Source organism: Schistocerca piceifrons, chromosome 2 (assembly GCF_021461385.2).
Source record: "Schistocerca piceifrons isolate TAMUIC-IGC-003096 chromosome 2, iqSchPice1.1, whole genome shotgun sequence".
NCBI lineage: Eukaryota > Metazoa > Arthropoda > Insecta > Orthoptera > Acrididae > Schistocerca > Schistocerca piceifrons.
The window spans coordinates 689516840-689536448 of NC_060139.1; the positions used below are offsets into that span (position 1 = coordinate 689516840).

Here is a 19609-nt window from a genome sequence, read left to right on the forward strand (position 1 = left end):
AATGAGCAATGGTGTAACCAGGTTCCATTGAAGCTATTGTGTTATGATGATGATTTAATGTTATTGCATTAGCACAGAACTCCCGCATTAAAGTTGTTCATTATGACCTGACGAGGTCTCACAATAAGTCTAACACTTTATTCTGAGAATTTAAATTGATCTGTTTAACAGTAACAATGCTCTGATGCCATGTTTGCTATATGATATTCAACATACAAACATTTTTTATTACTTCATGATTGTGGATACCAAATGGAAATTAAAACTAAAATGTGGTCAAATAAGAGAGTTTTGTATTGTCTTTAGACATTTCATTCAATGAAAGAAGAAAAAAACAGTTTCAACATGTCATTCAAAATTTATAATGAAAACACTTCATTTTTTTTGTTCATATCTGTATATACTGGAATTTCTTTTCTGATAATATAGAACATATTTGAATTTTGTTTTCAGGTTTTACAGGTTTTTATTTAATACTGATGTAATAAAACAACTTAACAAATTATTTACTTCACAGTTTTATAATATATTTCAAATATATACACTTAGCATGCAAATAAAAGGCAATAAGTGTCTATGTATTAAATTATCATCTACTTTTTTTTCTTAAATATCACACAAACATATTTTTTCTCACACGGACCTGCCCCTGACAATTTTGTGCAGTCCTCAGTAATAGCCACAAATTTGTACTGCTGATTTCTAAACATTTGTGTTTCATTTAAATAGCCTTCTCCAATCATGTTTAAATCTGTTAATTATTTTCACAAACATGTGAACAGTTAAAACATAGAAGCGAAAAAATTATGATATACTCAGTATAAATATAATTTTAATTCTCTTTTATGACTGGAATTCCTTGTGGGAAACACAAAAAACATCAATATATCAGGTTCATTCATGAGTTTTTGATTTTCCCCACTAAAAATGCACTTTTCAACACTTCTAACTCGATTACTCTCACAGAAATACCTATTGTTAAAGCACAGATAAAGCAGTCCTCATTATATCTTCATGGCAGATTTGTTTTGACTTCTGCCACTACAGAAAACAATGGCACATATCTTCTCAGTGGACCAAAAACTGCAGAAAATAGGCACAAACTTGCTATAGCCGTACTGGAGACGGTGCTAGTCCATCATCAGTTCTAAATGCATTGAACCTTCTCGTTCACCTTTCACTTTAGAGTAAATGATATTCTTTGCCCAGGCTCTGCATTCAACATTAATCAACACATGTTCTGTAACAATAAAACAGAAAATATTAATCAAGCATATAGATTGCTGGACTAGGGATGCACATTATTTTTAAAATTGAATTTTTATTGTGTTTTGCAGAAACATATTTTTTAATTTTGGAACCACCCTAATTGCAAATTCCAACTGGTCCTTTATTTTCTTTATTTGTTCTTTTCTCTGTTTGCTACCTGCACTCTATTTATCAAGTTATGTTTACATTTGCTAGAAAGAGCTTATACCAGCCTAGGAAATACAAGAGGTGCAGTAAAATAAAGGCACTCTATGATACTCAGTATTAATGGAACAAAATGTCAATATGATTACAATTCTCACAATGGGGAAGGTTATTTTATGTGTTCAAAGTGATCCCCTTTTACACCCAAACAATGTCGATGCCACTGAACTGTTGACTGAATTACAGCTGTCAGTGTTGCCAGTGTGATAACCATATAGGACACCTCAATGGTTTCTCATAGCTCATTCAGTGTAGCTGGATTCTGTTGATAAAGTTCTTTTTCAAGGTCTGCAATAAGTAGAAGTCAAGAGGTCTGGAGTTTGTGGTGGATACTCAACAGCTCCTCTTTGACCTATCCATCTTTCAGGTAGATTTTCATCCCAGTAGCCTCTGACATCTCTGTGGTAGTGAGGCAGAGCACCATCTTATTTTAGGCAAAATAATTAATTTCCAAACAGCTCTAAGATGACAGGTAAAATTGATGTTTGCAGCATATGAAGATACACTTCACCAGTTACAGTACCTTCAAAGGAGAATGGGCCAATCGAACCACGTGATGACAGGCCACACCATGCATTAACACCTGGCAGATTAACATGTTTGTCCACATTAACATGAGGATGTTCAGAAGCACAGTACAAGCAATTGTGGCAGCTTACTGTACTGTTCAGTTTGAAATGCACTTCATCTGACTAGATAATCATGTCTGCAAACCTTCAGCCTCTCAAGTCATGCCTTGAAACCACTCGCAGTACTCCATCTTTCAATCCAGGTCATCCTTGTTGATAAAATGTGTATACATCTACATCTATATCATACTCCACAAGCCACCTAATGGTGTGTGGCGGAGGGTATGATTGTCAGTAAGACTCTGTATTGCCTCTAATTTCTCAAATTTCCTTTTCGTGGTCAATACACAAGATGTATGTGGGGGGAAATAGTATGTTGTATGACTCCTCCTGAAAAGTGCTGTCCTGAAGTTTCAGTAGTAAATCTCTCCATGATGCACAATGCCTAACTTTTAACGTCAGCCAGTGGTGTTTGTTTAGCATCTCCATAATGCTCTCTTGCCAGCTAAACGATCCCGTGATGAAACATGCACTCTTTGTTGGATCATCTCTATCTCCTCTATCAGTTCTACCTGATAGGAATCCCAGATAGATGAACAATACTCAAAACTTGGGCAAACAAGTGTCTTATAAGCCACTTCTTTCATGGATGAGTTATATTTCCTGAAGGTTCTTCTGGTGAATATGGTATCTGCGTTTTCCATTGTCTGTTTTATGTGGTCATTCAACTTAATGTCACTCTGGACAGTTACACCTAGATATTTTACGTCAGATGCTGTCTCCAGCTGTTTGTCATCAATAGTGTAGCTGTACAGCACAGGATTTCTTTTCTTATGTATGTGCAATATGTTACATTTATTTATGTTCAGGGTCAATTGCCAGAGCCTGCACCATTCATCAATTTGCTGCAGGTCATTCTGCAAATTCTTACTACTTTCTGGCATTGCTACTCTGGTACAGACAACTGCATCATCTGTGAGTAGCATTAAAGAGCATCTGACACTTTCTACTAGATCATTTATATACACACATAAAAAAAAAGTTTTGCATCACCCCGGTTCCCAGAACTCCTGAAGATAGACATTGACTGTGTATATTGTATCACAGACATAGTCGCTTTGACTGTTCAGAGATGTCATTAAACCCACCCAAAGATGTAAACAACCATGCCAGAGCAGCACATATTACATGGAGGGGGTCCAACAGACAATCAGTTCCAGTCATTCCATCAGGACAGAGGTACACAGCTCATGTTGTCTGTAGTTCAACCATACCTAGATGGTCGATTATGTCCACATTGTTACTTTGTGCCAGGAAGGGCTCTCAACAAGGGAACTGACCAGGCATCTCGGAGTGAACCAAAGCAATGTTGTTCGGACAAGGAGATACAGAGAGACAGGAACTGTCAATGACATGTCTTACTCAGGCCGCCCAAGAGCTACTACAACAGTGGATGACCACTACCTATGGATTATGGCTTGGAGGAACCCTGACAGCAATGCCACCATGTTGAATAATGCTTTTGGTGCAGCCACAGGACATCATGTTATGACTCAAACTGTGCACAATAGACTGCATGATGTGCAACTTCACTCCCAACGTCCATGGCAAGGTCCATCTTTGCAACCAAACACCATGCAGCATGGTACAGATGAGCCCAACAACATGCCAAATGGACCACTCAGGATTGGTATCATGTTCTCTTCACTGAAGAGTGTCACATATGCCTTCAATCAGAAAATCATTGGAGACATGTTTGGAGGCAACCCAGTCAAGGTGAATGCCTTACGCACACTGTCCAGCAAGTGCAGCAAGGTGGAGGTTCCCTGCAGTTTTGGGGTGGCATTAAGTGGGGCCAATGTACGCCACTGGTGGCCATGGAAGGTGCCGTAATGGCTGTAAGATACGTGAATGCCATCCTCTGACCAACAGTGCAACCATATCAGCAGCAATTGGTGAGGCATTAGTCTTCATGGATGACAATTCGCACCCCCATCGTGTACATCTTGTGAATGACTTCCTTCAGGATAACGACATCGCTCGACCAGAGTGGCCAGCACATTCTCCAGACATGAATCCTACCAAACATGCCTGGAACATATTGAAAAGGACTGTCTATGGATGACGTGACCCACCAACCACTCTGAGGGATCTATGCCAAATCACCATTGAGGAGAGGGTCTGTCTGGACCAACAGTGTGTGATGAACTTGTGGATAGCATGTCACAATGAATACAGACATGCATCAATGCAAGAGGACATGCTACTGGATATTAGAGGTACCGATGTGTACAGCAATCTGGACCATCACCTCTGAAGATCTTGTTGTATGGTGGTACTACAAGCAATCTGTGGTTTTCATGAGCAATAAAAATGGTGGAAATGATGTTTATGTTGATCTCTAATCCAATTTTCTGAACAGATTCTGGAACTCTTGGAGCCAAGGTGACGCAAAACTTTTTTTTGATGTGTGTATATTGTACACAGCAATGGTCTTATCATACTCCCCTATGGTACTCCAGATATTGGTCTTGGAATGTACACTTTACACAATTTGCAGCCCTCAGAATTTGACATATGCTTGATTGGCTCATTCAGCTTTCACATGGATCCTGCTTGACAGATTTTTGAAGTGACCTAATAAAATGTTGCAACACAGCAGTGCTGGAAGCCAGACTTGTTGATGTTTTTGGTTGGTCAGACTTTTCCCTATGCACAACCTGAACAGTATCATCAGCATCAGATTTATCCTAAACGTGGTAAATTGATATATGTATTGGTGGCTGAGTTCCGTAAATTCAATAAAGCCTTGCATAGCTCAAATAACAATCTTACTTCATTCATTGCTGCACTGTCGTCTGCTAGAAAACATGCACCAGGATCTGTTGAGAAAACAATGGGCTATGCTACAATGCAAAATTGCAACAATATGTAATTTTCCAATGATATTAACCAACAAAGAGTGTCTACATTTCTCTGGATCCCTCTGTAGTATCTAAGTCAGTAGGTATTTCAAATTGACCAATTCCATTACTGAATGACTCAAAATAACTCACTGATGTGGTAAGCACTTATTAAAGGTGCAGTAATTAGAAAACAACATGTTAATTAGTTTTTCAAATTAAGAAAGGAAAAAAAAATGATATTAAATATGTCAAATGTTTAACTAGGAGGACTAGAAACAAAAATAGTGAAAATCACATCAAAATAATATACATTCAACATGAAGACTAATTCAGTCACAAGCATAGAACAGGAAAGGGGAAGCATATCTGGTGAAGTGAGCAAACATAGGTCAAAGTGGAAAGTAATCTGGAATGTATGAGTTCATCAGTGAATCCATTCACTCATCTATATCTTGTCTCATGTGGAGCTAAGTCATATATACATATATATACAGTTTAAAAAATTGAAAGATCAGCATGAAAAATAACACACTACCTTACAAAACTTAAAGATGAGGTAGGTAGAGTAACATAACATATTAACAGCATGAGGAAAATGAATGGAAGTGTGGGAGCATGTTCCTAGGTGCCTCACAGACAGCTGGATGTCACATGGTGTGAGGTCATCTTGGCTGTAGTGTTGTGGGGATGAACTACAGTGTGTATATGCCTGCCACTCACCTGCTTCAACAGATGTCAATGGCAGAAGACACACCACACAGTGCCAGAACAGGCCACATACAAAAGTAGACCGAAGAGTTGGAGTCTCCCTCCGCCATGCATTTCCTTGCTACAGCTCAGGGTTTTTCCCAGAAGGTCACACCACAGAAAGTGCTGCCTGACCAGCACTTCCCACATTGATGCCAAGTGATTCGATATCTTTGTTTAAGCAAGATAAACGTGTTTCTGAGTGTTAAATCTGAAGTTTTAATTTTGAGTACTTTGGCCACCACACATATTATCAAAGGAGTGCACATGAGCACCGGCATGGGGCTGTCCTTTCAGTGATAACCAGTCATTTCCTTCTCCATGTTAGCAAGAGGATTTGATCATATTGTTTCCCTCATGTTGTAATTATTATGGAGTAAATTCATATATGTTTGTCATTTTTACCTGACTGTTTCCTTTGTGTCTCATGTATGATGTGGTATTAATGCATAACTGCACCCTTGTGGATAACATGCCATTTCCCTTGCCACTGTAGGAAGAGTACTTAATTGTATTGTTTTTTCGCACATGATTAAGTTCAGAGTAAGTTCATCCATGATCACTTCCTCCACCTCCTCTTGTATTACAAGTTCATGACAGTGTTTTGTTGTCACAACACTGTTTGTGCCTAGCCTTGTTATATTATGTGCTGATGTATTGGTCTAACAACATAGACTGCTTGCAGCTTATAGATTGCTTATTGCTTTGTTGACAGAGTCACATGAGATAAATGGTGTTCTCACCTCAAACTGTGAGCACCCACTGTGGATCACTCACCATGACTTATTTGTGATTTGACAATGGCCATCTGTAAGCCAAATACAGACAATCTCCCTGTAATGAAGGGAATGCCAAAGGGTATTATGTTAAATGGTACAGACCCCTTCAAGCTAGTATTTAGTTATGCTTTGCTCAGCTTAAGTTAAAACATTAATCCTAGTGTATTTAATCCCACTGTGTCTTATATGTAGTTGTGTTCAGTTGCCAGTACCATGTATCCCACCACCCTGCTACCACTTGAAACACCAGATCATGTGTGTGGCACAGCTTTCTTCATCCCTCCACCTAGCAAAGAGAGCAGTTCACCATTGTGCAAAATGATCCCGGCATGGTGCTCCAGGTGAGTTCATATGCCCTCCCACTGACAGCAAAACCTTTCCATCCCCCAAATTGCAGGCACAGATGGGTGGCCTCCAAGCATTCCTGAGTCACCTTGCACTGCCCCCTCCCCCCTGCCACCTTCACCACCTGGTGGCTATGAACATCAGCATGCATGCCAGCATAGGCACCGCCCCCCCCCCCCCCTTTTCCCTTGCCTCCTCCAACCGACTGATGATGGCTGAGGTCCATGTGGGGTTGGCAAATACTGCTGGTATCACAAATGTTTTGATGGAGATGCTGAAAACTGCCATACACCATTTGCACGGGCCCAAAATCCAGACAGCAACCAGTGATAAGCACATCCAGCTGCTCTACGATTTCACAATGCCTGTCTGTATGTGACTGTGGTAACCCACTCTCCTTGAAATCCTATCTCCTTGACACTGGTTTGTGTCTTTCTGTCTATCTCTGCCAGTTATTACCCTCTGCTGACCACCATCCACTTTCTCCCCTACTCCTCATTGTAGCTAACAGCTCAGCAATCACAACTTACAGCTCCCACACCTGATTCATTGATCTAGGACTCAGTGGGGATTTGCTGTGGTCTTTTACCATGGCTGATGTTAAGGACCTCATCTTTGGTACTTATTTTACTTTTCAATAAGTCCTCCTCCTTGACTTCACAAACCACCATATATTTGGCACCATCTTCCACCATTCCATTCTGTGTCTACCCCCCTGCACCACCCCTCGGCTCCATCAGACAGTTATGCTATTCTGGCCCTTTCAATGGCATTCTCACTACATTTTTGCACCTCACCCAATCCTCCAGCAGACAGCTGCACAGGCCAAAATCAAGGCAGTCATTACTGCAGGTGTGCTCTGTCCCTCCAAGAACCCTTGGCTCTGCCCTACACCTCATATCAAAGAAAGAGAAAATGTTGCATCCATGTGGGGACTTTTGGATGCTAAATGCTAGGACATTGCACGATGGTTATTCCATTTCGCTTTTGTGCAGCTATAAAGATGAACTATGCAGTGCATCGTTTTTGGCAAAGTGGCCTGTATAAAAGCATTCACACAGATGCCGGTTGCCCCCGATTACTTGGAGAAGATGGCTGCTATTACAACTTTGTTCTCTTTGAGAGTGTTTTCATGTCATTCATGCCCCAAAATGCTGCCCAGACATGGCAACACTTTCTTGGCAACATCTTACATGGTGTTTTGAGGGTTTTTGCCTACTTGGATTATATTAAGATTTACTCATGCAAACTTGTGGAGCACTGCCACTGTCTCTGGATGGTACATCTGTATCTACATCTACATCTACATCGTTACTATGCAACCCACCATACAATGTGTGGCAGAGGGTACCCTGTACCATTACTTGCATTTCCTTTCCTGTTCCACTCACAAATGGAGTGAGAGAAAAACAATTATCTATATGCCTCCATATGAGCCCTAATTTCTCATACTTCACCTTCGTGGTCCTTAGGTGCAGTGTATGATGGTGGCAGTAGGATCGTTTGGCAGTCAGCTTCAAATGCCGGTTCTCTAAATTTTCTCAATAGTGTTTCTCGAAAAGAACATTGCCTTCCTTACAGGGATTCTCATTTAAATTCCCTAAGCACCTCCATAACACTTATGTGTTGTTCAGACCCACTGGTAACAAATCAAGCAACCCACCTCTGAACTGCTTTGAAGTCTCCCTTCAGACCAATCTGGTATGGATCCCAAACATTCGAGCAGCACCAGCATCCTATATATGGTCTCCTTTAAAGGTGAACCACTATTTCCTAAAATTCTCCCAATAAAGCAAAGTTAACCATTTGCCTTCCTTACCACAGTTCTCACATGCTCGTTCCATTTCATATTGCTTTGCAATGTTATGTCCTGATATTTAAACCACTTGACTATGTCAAGCAGGACACTAGTAACACTGTACCCAAATGTTACAGGTTTGTTCTTCTTACTCATCCACATTAACTTACTTTTTCCACATTTACAGCTAGCTGCTATTCATCACAACAACTATAAATTTTCTCTCAGTCATCTTACATCTTCCTACAGTTACTCAAATTTGACACCCTGTCATACATCTCAACATCATCAGTAAAAAACCAAAGATTGCTGTCCACCATGTCCATTAAATCATTATGTATATAGAGAACAACAGTAGTCGTCCTGATGATACCCTTGTCTCTGATGAACACTTGCTGTCAAGGACAACATACTGTGTTCTATTACTTAAGAAGTCTTTGAGCCATTCATATATCTGTGAACTTATTCCACATGCTCATACCTTCACTACCAGCCTGCAATGGGGCTTTGTGTCAAATGTCTTCCAGAAATCTGTCTGTTGCCCTTCATCCATAGTTTGCAGTATACCATATGAAAAAAGGGGAAGCTGAGTTTTGCAAGTGTGATGCTTTCTAAAACCATGCTAATTCATGGATATAAACTTCTCTGTCTCAAAAAAAGTTTATTTTATTTGAACTGACAATATGTTCAAGGATTCTGCAGCAAACCCAAGTTGGAGATACTGGTCTGTAATTTTGTAGCTCCATTCTTCTCTCCGTCTTATATACTGGAGTCACCTGCACTTTTTTCCAATCACCTGGGACTTTATGCTTGGTGAGAGATTCTTGATAAATGCGGGCTTGATAAGGGTGTAATGCTGCAGAGTACCCTTTGTAAAACCAAATTGGGATTGTATCTGGATATGGAGATTTATTTGCTTTCAAATCTTTCAGTTGTTTCTCTATGCCAGGGATGCTTACTACTGTGTCGTGTGATTCGCCTGTGTGAACAATTTCTTGAACATGAAATTTAAGACTTCAGTTTTCATTTTGCTATCTTCAGCTGCCATACCACACTGGCCAACAAGGAACTGAATGGAAGCCATAAACTAACTTAGCAATCATATATAGGACCAGAATTTTCTCAGGTCCTCTGCCAGATCTTTGCTAAGGTGTGATGGTGGTAGTTGTATGTTTTGTGCACAGATCTTTTTTCAACAGACACATGATCCTCTGCTAAGCTTTACTTGTCATCATTTGTGCATTCTCTTTTGAACCTAGAGTGCAACAGCCTCTGCTTCCTCAGTATCTTATGCATTTCATTATTATACCATGGTGGGTCTTTTCTATCAATCAACCACCTACTAGGGACATAACTCTCCAGACCACAATTTACAATCTGCTTGAACTTTGTCAATAATTTCTCATGTCCATTGTACTGGAACTATGTGATGTCAGTTCACTGTCTAAGTGAGATGCTAACAAGTGCTTATTTGCTCTATCTATCAGAAATGGTCTTCTAGCCTTCTTGACCGATTTATTAACTTTCATAATGATAGTTTCTATAATGACATCATGATTGCTAATCCCCATTTCCATACTGACATTAGCTACAAGCTCTAAGATATTTCCATTGCATATGGGCTGCCAAGCTAACTGCTCAGGACAGTTTTCAGAAAATGTGTTCAACAGTACTTCACATGACTGTCTGTCTGTACTCCATGCAATGAATCCATGGACATTCCAAACTATAACTCAGTAGGTTAAAGTTGGCTCCAACTAGTATTGCATGATCTGGATATTTACATGCTACTTACCGTAGACTTTCTTTGAATGACTCTAGAACTATCATAGCATAATTGGGGGGCCGGTATAAACAGCCAACAATTAATTTGGTTTCATTTACACCTGTTATATTCAGCTGGACAACTTCACTGTCACACTCAACTTCAATAATGACAATATTTTTGTCTGTTACAATGAACACTCCCTCTCCTACAGCCTCTAATCTGTCTTTGTTATATATGTTCCATGACACTCTATCTCAGAGCTTAATATTTTTCCTTAGAGTCAGCTCTTGAACCCAAGAATAATTTGAGTGCAAGAACTTTCCTGGAGGGCAGTAAATTTGGGAAATTTATAATAAATACTTTGACAGTTTACTGATAAAATTTTGACAGTTGAAGTGTCTATACTCTGAATGTGATCTAACTTTCCTTGCTGTGTATTGACTGGTGAGTGTTCATTAGAGCTCCTCAAACTACTATCTAACCTAAAAAAAACTCAAGTGCACTCCACAAATACTCTGCTACCAGCGTAGCTGCTTCCTTCTTGCAGTTCACCTCTGATCTACCAAGAGGAGTCCTATAAATCCCCACATGATAACACAGGTCTAGAAACATGCAGCCAAAACTGTTACAGAGTTGATGAAGACGGGGACAATGCTGCAAATTGTGAGCTCTGCTTGCACCCCACATGCAAGGCCAGCAGTCTTCACCACCTCCAACAGCTGCCTGTATGAACTGAGGATGACGTCAGAATCCATGCAACAGGTTTCGTCGGTGCCAACATAAGTCACTACTTGCAGAGAACTGCACTCTGCATGCTTGATAGCTGCAGGCAAGGTCACCTCTACATCTCAGATGAGACCCCCTGGCAGACACATTGAGTGCACATTTGCTTTCTTTCCAGCCCACAATGCTACCTGCCTAAGGGGTTCCATGACTTGCCTAACATTGGAGCTCCTGATAACTAGTAAACTCCTTCCTCCATGTGCCTGCTCAGACTGTGCTGAAGGAGCAGCCACATGTCTGCTCACAGGGTGAATAGGTGAGGTCAGGTGGCCCTCACCGCATTGGCCCTCTGGCTTGAGCAATGTGAACTCGTTACTATGTGCTACTTACCCTCCTGTGAGGGCAGATCCACCATGTAGGTTACACAAGGAAGTGCCTTGGGAGCACAGCCTGTGGACAAAACAAGCAACATCTGAGGTGTCCCATGTGACAAACCAGATTCTCTACCACCTTACACCCCAAGGCAGCAGCCTGATGGTGACTGACCATAGTCAAAAGCACATTCAGCTCTTCATGAACTGTGGCCAGCTCCTCCTGCATCCTCAACACGGCATCGTAGACATCCTAGCGAGAGTAACTGAAGAAGTAAACTATAAAATCAGACAGAATCACAGATATGGAAGATGTGCCACCAATGGATGCTGATGCATTAATGAACTATGTAGCTGGCTGTTCATTGAGCGACTGTTGTGCTACAGATTGAATGAAATCACCCTTACAAAAACACCAGATTGAACCTCTTAAACAGAAAAACATGCATGAAATTCAATAAATATATTATGATGAAAATACAGAAAATGATAAACACGTAACCTTCCACTCTGTGTATGTATATTAGTTGGGAGCTGGAGCCTGACTGATTGTCAACATGGAGAAGTGCATAATTTTTGGGCTCCTGCGCCCTCAGTGAGAAGATCCAGTCTGTGTCCAAGTTCTCACATTCCATTACATACGAAGAATGCTGCAGGTTTCTTGGGATGGCAAATCTCCTTAGGTGCCACCTGAAGGATGTCATGAGTGAGCATGCACCACTCATGTCCAGAGTCCAGGGTGAGTGCACAAAAGGTGTTGGGTATATTTGCTGGATGGCACAAATGTCGGACAGTTCTGACCAATTGAGGCATGACCTCTTGTAAGCCACCCTCCTAGCCCACCCTCAGCTGACTGCCCCACTTCCAATTGTTAGTGATGCCAGCCAGTCTGTAGTGCCTTGAGAATTTCGATGCAAATTCTAGATACCCTTCGGCTTTCCACCATCTCGAACACCCGATATTTTATGCACAAGCATGAGAAATGGGAGAGTGTCTCTACCTCACACAGGTTTTCTGTGTGTGCAGGGTGGACATGTGTCAAGAGAATGCCACAATGTGGACGGTCAATTGGCATGGGCAAGTGGTTGCCTCGCTCATCACAGAAGTTACATGACCAGCACTAGGAGCAAGTGCGCCTTATTCCATGACAGTGCTATGTCAGTCATTACAGTGAACAGTTGAACTGTGTAAAAGAAAAGAAAAGACACTTACTTATTTACTGACTCTCTAGAGTTGCAGATGGTGGGCTTGTGAGAAACTTGAATCATTGGACTTACGAAATATGACTCACTTATGTGAAAACTGTTATGTGGTGTTCCATTTGTGGAGGTGAAAATATAATCTGATTGATTTAAGAGTATCCTGAGTGCATGCAATCATTTTTAAGAGTAGAGAAAATTCCTCCAAACACCATCATATCTTCGGAGAAGAAGTTGGGCAGGTTGTCACAGCTGACTATCCTGAGAAGAAACTTGGCAAAGCACCTCCAAGTAAGTCCACTGAAGAAGGGGACATGTGAGTCTTGCACACCAGCACCACATTGCTTCCTCTAGTTGCCGGAAACTGCCAGAAGCCTGCACCACCATGTCGAGAGGACTTGGCAGCCCCTGATGTTTTTGTTGGCAAAGATCACAGCCACAGCAGCATTGAGCCTTGTATTGTTGTGAGCTCCTCACTGGGTATGAGGTGATTAGATATTTCTGGCCCTCAGTGGAGGGGTGCCATTTCACCATTTTTACTGACTACCACTCCCTGACAATGGGTTTTGGTCTCAAGGAGGGCATGCAGATCCCACCCCACCTGCTCTGACAGGAGGAATATATCGCACAATTTTCTATGGCCATCAAGACTGAAGTGGCACTGTGCAGCAATGACAGCACCTTGGCCAGCACCTTCAATCCAGGAGGTGGCTCATGGGCCCCAAGGCAAGAGCTGCACTGGCATTCAAACCACTACTTGCCTTGCCAGAGCCCCAAGCCACAGGAGGCCCCACTACACTGACTGACCATGTGCGGTGCCACTCATTGCCCCAGATGTAGGTGTGATGTCACATCACCCATGCTCCAGGTGTACAGTGGGGCAACAGCAAGCCCACCACAAGCTTTGCTGCTGTTCTTGCTGCAACGATAAACACCAAGCCCACTGACACCGTGTCCTGTCCGGTGTGTAGGACTCTGTGTGTGCAGTCGCCTTCTCCATCATACTTGATGCTCTGTTGCACCCCCACCCACTCTGCAATGTTTCCTACTCACTTGGGGAGTACTATGTGGCATCACACCACAGCTTTTATGTGACTGCCACCTCTCTGATTCAACAGATAGCAAAAGCAGATGACATGTCACACAATGCTGGGTTGGGCTGTGAATAGTAGCAGATCCTACAGTTGAAGTCTCTCTCCACCATGCATTTCCTTGCTACAACTCAGTGTTTTTCCCAGAAAGGCATGCATTCCCTAAGCCAAGTACAAACAGCCCCCCCCCCCCCCCTGCAATCATGTGTATGCTAAAGGATATTATGTTAAATGGCACAGACACCTTCAAGTTAGTATTTAGTTTCACTTTGGTACTCACAGCAGATCGAGGTGCACATGAATAGTAGTGTGCACGAGGAGTGAAGTAGTGTTTTTTCTGAGTCAGCTTAAGTTAGTACATTATCCTATGTAATCCTACAATTGTTATATGTAATAGTGTACAGTTCCAATAAACAAAGCGTGAGAACATTCCCGTGTCCATTTATACCATTCTGCAGACTCAGCCTTGCATTTGCTAGTACATGGCACAAGTTGAGTTCATGTGTAGTAAGACAGTGAGGAACATATTTCTCACCATGCCAAATTGAGCAGGACCCACAACATAAGGCAGTTGAAGGAATAGGAGAAGACAGTATATATGAATTAGTGAGCTGTTACGGTGTTCTGGTGTTCTTGATTTACACCATGGCCAGGAGTCAACATCTGGATGACTTCACAAGGGGGAGAATCATCAGGAAACTGGAAGAAGAATCAAGTGTGATGAGCATAGCCCATGGGTTTGATATTGCTTACAGTGGAGAGCATTTCAAATCACAGGCACTGCTGGTTAAAGAAGAGGAGGTGGTTAGCCATGGTCTGTTGTAACAGTAGATGACCATAACTTTTTGCCGCATGCAAGAAGGGACCCATGTCAAACAGCAGGTTCAATTGCAACCACAATTAACAGGACTGCAAGGCATGCAATTTCATTCTTCACAGTGGCATGGTAACTGCATAGAGTGGGTCTCCAAACCTGATGACTGATATGTTGTGTTTGTTGACACCTGCACACCAGTGACTCAGTTTGCCATGAGCATAGGGAGTGGGCCAACAAGGAGTGAGGTTGTGTTATCTTCTCAAATGAGAGCAGATTCCATCTAATATGGATTCTGATCATACCCTCATATGGTGAGAGGCAGGAACATATAATGCACACAGTAAATTGTCATACATTTTGGAGATCCATGTGTTATGGTGTGGAGAGACACATGGGTATACTAATGTCTAAATCTTTAAACACAGTACAGTCACCAGTCCATGTTGTGTGACACTGTCCTCCTCCATACACTTCTTTTCATGGGTGCAGTTGGCCCTGACTTCATTTTGGTGGATGACAATGTGCAACCATGTCAAGTTGTACAGACAGAGGAGCTTTTGGAACAAGAGGATGCACAGGGAATGGAGTGGTCTGCCCATTATCCCAACTTCAGCCCCATTGAGCATGTGTGGGATACATGGGGAAGATGTACTGCAGCATGTCCACATGCACTAGTTATCATCCGACAATTGTCAGCTGTGTTGGTGTAGGAATGGAACACCCTGTCACAGGAACTCCTTACCAAACTAGTGGCCAGTAGGGGAGCACACTGCAGAGCAGCATTGCTACCTGTGGTGATCACACATGCCATTAAGAACTATATCCTGCCGTTTGTAATGTTCAGGTGACCATCGTAAATCCCACTGACTTCAGTGAAATTATTGTCTTTGAATAAAAGCGTCATGTCTGTTCATCTCATTGTGTATTTCTAAGTTCTACATACCAGTCTATTTGTGGCTGGCTGGTAAATTATTTTCTACTTTATAAGGCTGAAAAACTGTGAATAAACATCTTACATATAAGATGCAAACATAATACAATATAAAGTTTGTAAGACAATAGCGATATCATTTATTAGAAATTGTTCTGGCTCCACATTAGAAATGGAAAAAGAAAATTTAGGAAGCTGCTGACAAAAACTAACTGCATGGTTCGAGGATACTAAAAGAACTGAAATGAATTTTTCACAAAACGTATTGAATAACAAGTAACACAACTGAGTAGTTAAGGCTGAAATTTAGGGGTATACACTACAGAAGATGCTATTCATAAGAGAGATGTCAGATGAAATTGAAGATGATATTTTGTGGCTATTAATAATCATTTTGAATTGATAACTGCTCTAACTGACAACAGAATAAATAATTTACTTCAGCTGAAAAGGTGTATTTAGTTAATATTCTGTGCTCCACAAGATTAGTTTATAGGCTGGAAGATGTGAATCAGTAAGTGACTATGTTAATTTCTTTGTGATATAACTTTTCAATTACAGGTGATATTAGCAATGGATTCACTAAACAGGCTATTGATTAAATAATTATTTCTTTTACAATAAAAATATGCCACTTTTAGAATTTTAGTTTCACTCACATTATGTTTTCACTCTAGATCAAATTTACAAAAATGTGTAATTAATTATAAGAAACAGATACTGTATCAGCAACAAATGATCATTAATGTGATCATAATTTCTATGCCATATGTAAGGACACTGACTATTGGATCTTGTATTTATTAACTGAGCCAATGAGAAATACAGGTTGAGGTACATTTATTTATTATCATAAAATGTTCAAATAGCATTTTTGCAAATTATCAGCTTTTGACAGTGTCATTATATGCTAGACTGTTCAAAATATTGTGAGACCAATTTTTTATCATAACAATTTTGAAGACATGGATATTGTACAAGTAATAACTCTCAAACCTTTTATGTGGAACAATTGATATATTTATCTAACTTAATCTGTAAAATAGATATTAAATATTCTAGAGCTGAGCTTTTGTTAATATAAACAAAAAGAGGAATAAAGATTTGGATATATACAACAGCCATCCAGATGGTTTCAACTTCCTCATTTCTTTTTTTTTATTAAGAAAAAAAAATCACATTACTAGTTTGTGCTATAAAATAAAGCTTGGTGATACTTGACTGGTTAATTATTTGCTATTCTCATAACTGAAAATGGACTCAGAGAGGACTCGGTAGATCATATCTGATGTGAATGAAAAGGGTAATCAAATGAATTCTCTATGTGAAAATTAAAATCATTTGCATAATCTAATCCAATGCAGTATATTGTGAACAGAATATATACTTACTCGTTGCATTTGTAAGCTGGATTGCAATAACAGGGGTAAGATAGTTCTCCTGATTTTTAAAGGGAAAATAATACCCAGGCAATCCATAGCCACTCACGTATTTAACGGGCCCAATGGTTTCCATATCTGCTGGATTTTCACCTCTACATGATACCCATATTGTATTTAACTGGAAAAGTAAGCAGTGTTTTACTTTACATTGCCTACCAAAATATTTACAAAATTTGTGTTTAATATATTTTGTTGAACTAAGCTTTGGATAACAGCTACATTTTGCTTTTGTTTGTATCTTTTATCATGTAATTCAACTCTCAACAAATTTTGTGTTCTGTTTCTGTTACCTGCTTTGGGTCAGTCTTGTTAATATTTTTTATGTGCTGTTTCAAGTCATTTGGCATCTGCTCTGGAAGTTCATAATCATATTTGTAAAATTCTGGTGCCCAGCCAAATATCTGCAAACAAGATTTTGTGAGTCAATAAATTTTATAGATACATGTAACATCATAGTTCACATGATTTAAATTTGCCGTTTCCATGTTTATATTAGAAATAACAGATAGAAGAGGTACTGAAATATATGTGTGTCTTTGTAGGTAATAATAACTACAGTAATAAGTAAATGTATCTAAGAATATGTATAGGGTGTCCCAAACACTTAAATGACAGTAGATAATCTTAACCTCAATATTATGAAATAAGATGCCATTGGTAAAAAATGAATGAATGAAGCCCTCAGTTAGCAATATGTGTGAGACATGTATTTGTAAATTGCTCATTTCTGATAACAAATAACTCTAGCCTCATCACTGTGGTGGTACAACCCGAAAAACATTCACAGTCAAAACTTATATGTCCAAGGTGGAATTTTATCACTGTTTTACATTTCATAACTACATTACTGGTTAAAGCCACCCCCTTATCCCCAATCATTCCTTATTCATTGCCCACAATTACAGACTGTTTTTCAGTACATATGATACTTTGTATCTTCTTTTCTCTCAGTACCTTTCCATCTATTACTATGTTGTTTATTTACTATTCTTCCATCCATAAAATGGGCTTCTCATTAAATCTGTGATTGTTAAATATAACATTTAGAAAAGGAATTTAAATTTAGAGGAAAAGAAATAAAAATGTTTAATGTTTGTTGATGACATTGTAATTATGGCAAAGAACTTGAGGAGTCATCTAAACAGAATGGATGGAATTTTGGAAAGAGGTTATCAGAGAGAATTCAGTGAGTGTAAAACAAGTGTAAAGGAGTGTAACAGAACTGAATCGGAGGTATTAAATCCAGAAGTGAGGGATGTTAAGGCAGTAAAATATCTTATGATGAAAGAAGTAAGGAGAGTATAAAAGTAGGCTGACAAGAGCAATAAAAGCTTTTTTGAAAAAGACAAATATGTTAACTTTTGAAATTAATTTGCTGGCTGTGAATTTCTTGACATCAGCTGTATTAGGTGTAGACATCAGCTGTATTAGGTGTAGACAATAGTCACATATGAAGAAAATTTGTGCTGGCTCGGGTTGAATGGGTTAGATTCCCGATATGGCACAAATTGTCATATGTCACTATTGGGTAGTAGATCTATACCTACAACAGCTGATCTCAAAGAATTTGCAAACAGTGAATTAATTTTGAAAGTATTTCATAGATCTGTGGATTGTCAACCATATCTGTTCTCTCAGACAAGCATAAAAACGTGTAAGACCAAACATAAATTTAAGTGTTAAGAAGTATTTTCTGAAAGTATTTGTTGCATGTGTAATAAATGAAACAAAGATGATAAGCAATATGGGCAAGAAGGGAAGTGAAGTTTTGAAATTTGGTGTTACGAAAGAATACTGCAGGTTGGATGGATAGACTGGATAAACATTGAACAATTACTGAACTGAAATTGAGAAAATATTGCTTTATTGCACAATTTGAACAAAAGAAGGACTAAGTTGATAAGGCTTTCTTGATGTATCAAGGATAGTTAATTTGGCAATGGAGGGATAAAATTCATAGAGTGACACCAAGGCAGAATAGCATACTCAGATTTGACTGGATGTAGACCACAGTAGTTACCGGTAAGCAAATATCAAAACAGTTGCACACAGTAGATCAGTGTAAAGGCAGAAATGACTGAAAACTGCAACAAAAGAATTAGTTCTGAGTTTTGGTCTATCTTGAATTGATTCCCACACGCAGGTTAGTTTCTTTTAAGCCTTGGCAAGTATTGTTTCAGTTCTTCATTAACAACATAGGTTCACAATTTTGTTTGAGAACCTATTATTAATTCCATGTAAGTGAGGATAAAACTGTAATAATCAATATATTTCTGTTGATTTCTGTTCCATAAAGTGTTTCACCTTTTGTGATAAGAGATTGTTCAGCATAATATTTCTAATTGAGTTTGTATGCTGTTTGCAGTTTTGGAGTCTTTTCTTTGTTAGCTTTCACTATAGACCTACAGATTCAGTTATTTAACCTAGATATTTCAATTTTTCCACTTGGGTTTTACTGAATATGTTGATTAAATTTATTATTATTATTATTATTACTTATTTAGCAGCTTTGCTTATACATATATGGATCATATCTGAGTACACACTTGCACTTATGGAAGTATTTCACTATCAGATGCAGGAACATCCCAATAATAGAGTTGAGATTGTTGATAGTGAATATACTTTATTCACAAAATGTGATACATCA

General features: G+C 39.5%; 1 protein-coding gene across 1 annotated transcript in view; it reads right to left on the minus strand.

Moving 5' to 3' along the window:
- Nucleotides 1–502: 502 nt before the first annotated feature.
- Nucleotides 503–19609, minus strand: part of LOC124776350 (sodium/potassium-transporting ATPase subunit beta-2-like) — a 170427-nt gene continuing 151320 nt past the window's right edge. Inside the window, exons 5-7 of the mRNA XM_047251301.1 lie at nucleotides 17250–17360; nucleotides 16909–17077; nucleotides 503–1240 (exon numbers count right to left, since the gene is read on the minus strand). Of these exons, the coding sequence (XP_047107257.1) occupies nucleotides 1131–1240; nucleotides 16909–17077; nucleotides 17250–17360 (390 nt within the window). The 3' untranslated portion in view covers nucleotides 503–1130. The remainder of the gene's footprint in view (nucleotides 1241–16908; nucleotides 17078–17249; nucleotides 17361–19609) is intronic.